The sequence below is a fragment of the Vigna unguiculata genome, chromosome 6, assembly GCF_004118075.2.
Source record: "Vigna unguiculata cultivar IT97K-499-35 chromosome 6, ASM411807v1, whole genome shotgun sequence".
NCBI classification, from domain to species: domain Eukaryota; kingdom Viridiplantae; phylum Streptophyta; class Magnoliopsida; order Fabales; family Fabaceae; genus Vigna; species Vigna unguiculata.
The window spans coordinates 14,785,050-14,790,364 of record NC_040284.1 but is presented as its reverse complement, the minus strand read 5'-3'; the positions used below and the strand labels follow the sequence as shown (position 1 = coordinate 14,790,364).

General features: G+C 31.0%; 1 protein-coding gene across 1 annotated transcript; it reads left to right on the top strand.

Annotated features, from left to right (window-relative positions):
• The first annotated feature begins 2,117 nt into the window (after positions 1–2,117).
• Positions 2,118–4,810, top strand: LOC114186965 (phytoene synthase 2, chloroplastic-like). Its single transcript, XM_028075052.1, has 5 exons — positions 2,118–2,655; positions 2,758–2,808; positions 2,905–3,077; positions 3,810–4,045; positions 4,187–4,810. Exons 1-5 carry the CDS (start codon positions 2,304–2,306, stop codon positions 4,560–4,562), a joined length of 1,188 nt encoding a protein of 395 aa, XP_027930853.1. The 5' UTR covers positions 2,118–2,303; the 3' UTR covers positions 4,563–4,810.
• The last annotated feature ends 505 nt before the right edge of the window (positions 4,811–5,315 follow it).

The following is a 5,315-nucleotide window of genomic DNA, read 5'->3' as shown; positions in this document are numbered from 1 at the left end:
AGTAATCGATAACAAATCTTTAATTTAAAAAATAAATATACAATTTCTAATTTTTTTCATAATTAATTAAATAAGAATTGTACTTATAAGCATTCAATGTATGCTAAATTGAGTTTATAAACACAATTTCATGTAAATTAATAAAAAAACAAAAAGACATGTGGATTAAAAAGACTTCTTCTTAATCTATATGAAAAAATAAATAAAAAATAGAAAACAAAGTTGTATGATATAACATGACTTCCTATTTAAAAAATAAAAATAAAAAACTGAAATTGTGTTGAAAGTATGACTTTTTTCTTTGAAAAGTTATAATTCTAAATACCACTTACTTTTAAAAGAAAATATCCATTTGAATAATAGAAAAAAACTACACCAAAATGGTGCATTTTCCTATAATACAAAGTATTTAAAATGAAAATCAAAACTATTCAATACGAGAGTGATTTATGACTTTTTATACACTATGTTACTTATTTTAATAATGGATATGGTAATGTCTGTCAACTTAAACATATTTGAATTAAACTCATCTAAACTATAAACTCTCATGCATAATGTAAACTTTAGTCAAATTACTAGTTAATTAAATTATTTATTGAAAAAGACCCTAATCCTTGATTGATGTGAAAACTAAATTAAAATTCTAATTAAAGCATTCTAAAATTGTTCATGGAAATAGCAATAGTAATTAAAATTTCAAGTATATATATATATATATATATATATATATATATATATATATATATATATATATATATATATATATATATATCCTTCCATAGTTATGACAATTTAGTTTGATGACTGGACATGATAACTACACAAATCAAAGTTTACAACTTCACATTGATTACGTTTTAATTTCTACAATCCAAAGTATTAGATAGAGATTAATAATTTGACAAATTACTTCAATGAGTGGACATGAAAATTACGCAAATCAAAGTTTATAACTCTACATTGATTACGTTTAAATTTTTTAATCCAAAGTACTCCGTAGATATTAATCATTTAAGATTGTAAAATTTATGTATGAAACGTATGTTTTATTTATTTTTTATTTTTTGTACAGCATACTTGGATATCAGATTCAATGTTTAAATAACTGTGTAAATCATGAGTTCACGCTGTTTTTATTTTTCTTCTATTTAGTGTATTTTGTTTTTCTAGGAAATTAAAAAAATAGTAAATTTTAAAAAAAAGTACTTATTTTAACATAAGTCGTAAATAAATAAACAACTTTATTATAAAGAAATGTACAATTACAATTACCACTTTATATTTTTCTTTACACAAAAATCGTTACTTGAAGTACATTTTTTTCTTTTGGTTTCTATTATAAAGTTGTTTCATTACATAAAACTTTTATGTCTTATTTATTTTTAAAAAACTGAATTTGTAGAATCATATATAGTACAACTTATGTTAACTTCTTCTTTTTTTTTATAATGTAAAGGGTATATATCTTATTCAAGATTAATCATATATTGTTGGAAGTATACTCGTAACTTTTGCTTAAAGAAAAGCTTACAATGTAGAGTCCACTTTTTTAACAGAAATAATGATAATGTTTAAGTGCAAATTAAAATCTCAGGTTATATAAAAATAATTAACATAAACAATATAAGAAGGATAAAAACTCTCCAATTAATTAGTTCACAAATTTAGGTTAAAAGTACTTATGAACTCCGTCATGTTTAGCCAAAATTAAATTACACGTATAAGTATAACTTATAACAATATAGGAAGATCAAAGAGTTTATCTATTTATGTAATCTCGGAAAACAAATACACTAGATTTGGTGCTTAAACCAGTTCCTGCTATAACCATGTTAGTGATGGTGTTGAAGTTGATGCTAGACAAGTCATTCTCAACCACATTTTTAACCACAGAGAAAAACAAAACACTGGACCACAAATTCACAACAGTTAAAAAGGGTAGAGAGAGAGACAGTGTGTGGGGGAATGAGAGTGAGAAAGAGAAAGAATAGTCTAACATTAAAAGACAAACAAGTTGTGGAAGTTGAAGATTACTGTATCACCGTCCATACATTGTACATGTGTCAGCTAAGGTTACAAAACAAGAGATTTCCTTTACATTTGCCTTCCAATCAAATTTCTCTCCCTATCTTCACACTCACAATAATGGGTTGCTCCTAAAACTTGTGACAGCACCACAAAACCAACCATTTTTCCCTCACAAGTGCTCAAATTTTCTAGCGTTTTCTCCCTCTCTTTGATCAGTTTGAGGCATTCAAAGGAGCAGCAGAAGAGGTAGAGGAAATTGCATAGTGGGTGAGATGTCCGGTGTTCTTCTTTGGGTGAGTTGTGGACCCAAGGAGAACCCCATCTCTATTGTTGGTGTTGCAGGGAGAGGTGGGAGGAGGCAGAGGAGGTTTGGACTGTGCAATGGAATCACTTTTGCAAGCTTTTCACCTGCAGTGGCAGACCCTTCAAGATCTTCAGAAGAGAGGGTCTATGAAGTGGTGTTGAAGCAAGCAGCACTGGTGAAGGAACAGAATAAGGGTACTAAGAGACCTTTGAATTTGAACAAACCCATTCAAGGTGATTTCACCCAAGGGGATCTGTTGAGTGTTGCTTATGACAGGTGTGGTGAAGTCTGTGCTGAATATGCCAAGACATTTTATCTAGGTACTCTCTCTATACACACACACACACACATTACTAACGAGTAGTTGCTGTTCATTGTTAAAATTTCATCACTATATCAGTTACATATATGGTATGTCTCAGGCACACAATTGATGACTCAAGAGCGCAGAAAAGCTATCTGGGCCATATATGGTATGTGTGCTTTATCCAATGAGGCTTGTGGTCCATTATTTCTTTGTTGAAAATGAAAATGAAATTGACTCAACAACCATTTTCCTTGCATTGAAGTGTGGTGTAGAAGAACAGATGAACTGGTGGATGGCCCTAATGCTTCACACATCACACCAAAGGCCTTGGACAGGTGGGAGAAAAGATTGTATGATGTTTTTGAAGGGTACCCTTATGATATGTATGATGCTGCCCTCTCAGATACAGTCTCAAAGTACCCAGTTGATATACAGGTACACCACTGCACAAGCCCCAAAACTGGACTCTGAAATTGAAGCTTTTACCTTTCGTAGTTTGTAGGGAAAATAAATCTTTGTTTACATCAGAACTCAAACTAGTCAAATAAGTGTTTACATCTCACCTTTGACAGTCCTTACCTTAGGAGCTAGTTTTTCAAGTTTAAATTTAAGATGGTATCAAAGTTTGTCACAGATCTAACATTGGGTCACTCTTAAATTTTCAAAGATCTACCTTGACTTGCAAATTTTCTAAAAAAAATGTCTTATTTGGATGTGAAGGAGTTGTTGTGGTGGTCAACCTTTTGAGGTAGAGTTAGCCAAACCCAAATTCAAGAACAAGGAAAATGGTTGTTCTTAAGGACAGAATAAGTGAGGAAAATGTACAAATTTCCAAGAAAGCTTAAAACAAAGAAACAATTACTTTTCCTGAAATAAGAGTTACCAAGCATGCATATTGTCTTAAAATGCAGGCCACTCAAGAAAAAAGTTAATGGAATTCAGTTGCTGGATTGTTCTGACTTGTTGAAAGTAATGAATAAGGAGTCTCTGTTCCACAAGATTAGTTTTGAATTGTATAATTGGTATATTTTCATAAATATATCATGGTATCCGTGTCTTATATTTTAAGATTTAACGGTATCTTGTGTCTGTATCTGTATCCATGTCCGTCTGGCCTTCATAGACTAAAAGCAGTCCAATTTACAATGGATTTGTCTGTTTGTGTAGCCATTTAAGGACATGATTGAAGGGATGAGGTTGGACCTGAGAAAGTCAAGATACAATAACTTTGATGAACTCTACCTTTACTGCTACTATGTAGCAGGAACAGTAGGCCTTATGAGTGTTCCAGTAATGGGGATTGCACCAGAATCAAAGGCTTCAACAGAGAGCATCTACAATGCTGCATTGGCACTTGGCATTGCTAACCAACTTACCAACATTCTCAGAGACGTTGGAGAAGAGTAAGAATCTCTCAACACAACAACAACATCTTGGATTTCCAATCTATTATCACTGCCATTCATATGCATAAAAACCTCAATTGCAAGAACCTGCATAAACAATAAAAAACAATAATCATTTGTTGCTGTTGATGATTATAGTGCAAGAAGAGGGAGAGTATATCTTCCACAAGATGAACTAGCTCAAGCTGGACTATCAGATGAAGACATTTTGGTAGGGAAAGTAACAGACAAGTGGAGAAGTTTCATGAAGGGACAAATACAAAGAGCTAGGATGTTTTTTGATGAGGCAGAAAAGGGAGTTTCAGAGCTGAGTTCTGCAAGCAGATGGCCAGTGTGGGCATCTTTGTTGTTGTATAGGCAAATATTGGATTCTATTGAGGCTAATGACTACAATAACTTCACCAAAAGAGCTTATGTAGGAAAACTTAAGAAACTCTTATCACTGCCTGCTGCTTATGGAAGAGCACTTATAGGTCCCTCAAAAAACTTAACCAAAATGGTTACAACTAAGTAAACTTGCTCCAATGAGCATCAAAGTGTTTCAGCTTGTAAATTCTGTTCATGCAAATCTCAAAGCTAGTTAAGTGTATAATTTTTTCATGTGTTCATTGTATACTTCCCTGTAAAAGATATTGAAGAGAAATCCTTTCAATACTGAAAGATAGGTCTAGTGTGAAAAGATATACAGAGAACAGAGAAAGGAGATTTAGAAAATAAAATAAAATAAAATTGGTTCAATTTTGATGAGGGGACCAAAATCTATCCTCTTCTAAATTTTTCTTGCATTAAAATTGGGATCTTCGAAAAAAACACCTAAAATAATGGAAGTGATTTAAAATATTTTATAGTGATTAATGTCATTATTATAATTATCATATATTATATATAATTAAATTTTAAACTTTTATATTTTATTATTGTGTATTAAGTTTATTAAGATTGACATTTGATATTTATAAAAATATTACTTGTTTTTTTGTTTTTCTTTCCAATATGTTTGTGGTAAAAGAAGAAAATGAACTTGAAAGTTAATTTAGTGAAAAAAAAATGGTTTAATTATGCCTTTGGTCTACATTTTGGAGTTAAAATCTCAAAATGGTACCCAAATTTTTAAAAGTTTCAAATTGGTCTCCTTTTTTGTTAAAACGTCTCAAGTTTGTCCTTTCCGTTAAGTCAAGGTTGACGTCGTTAGAGGGGGTGCCACCTGTCAGTTCCTCAATTTTTTGAATTTTTTTTTTTGAATTTTTTTTTTTAAAATAAAAAAATC

Bases quoted from the DNA above. Each gene is read 5' to 3' on its own strand.
- LOC114186965 (XM_028075052.1), top strand. From the start codon at position 2,304: ATGTCCGGTGTTCTTCTTTGGGTGAGTTGTGGACCCAAGGAGAACCCC. The intron at 2,656-2,757 runs GTACTCTCTCTA...GGTATGTCTCAG, and splicing joins TGCCAAGACATTTTATCTAG to GCACACAATTGATGACTCAA. The intron at 2,809-2,904 runs GTATGTGTGCTT...CTTGCATTGAAG, and splicing joins AGCTATCTGGGCCATATATG to TGTGGTGTAGAAGAACAGAT.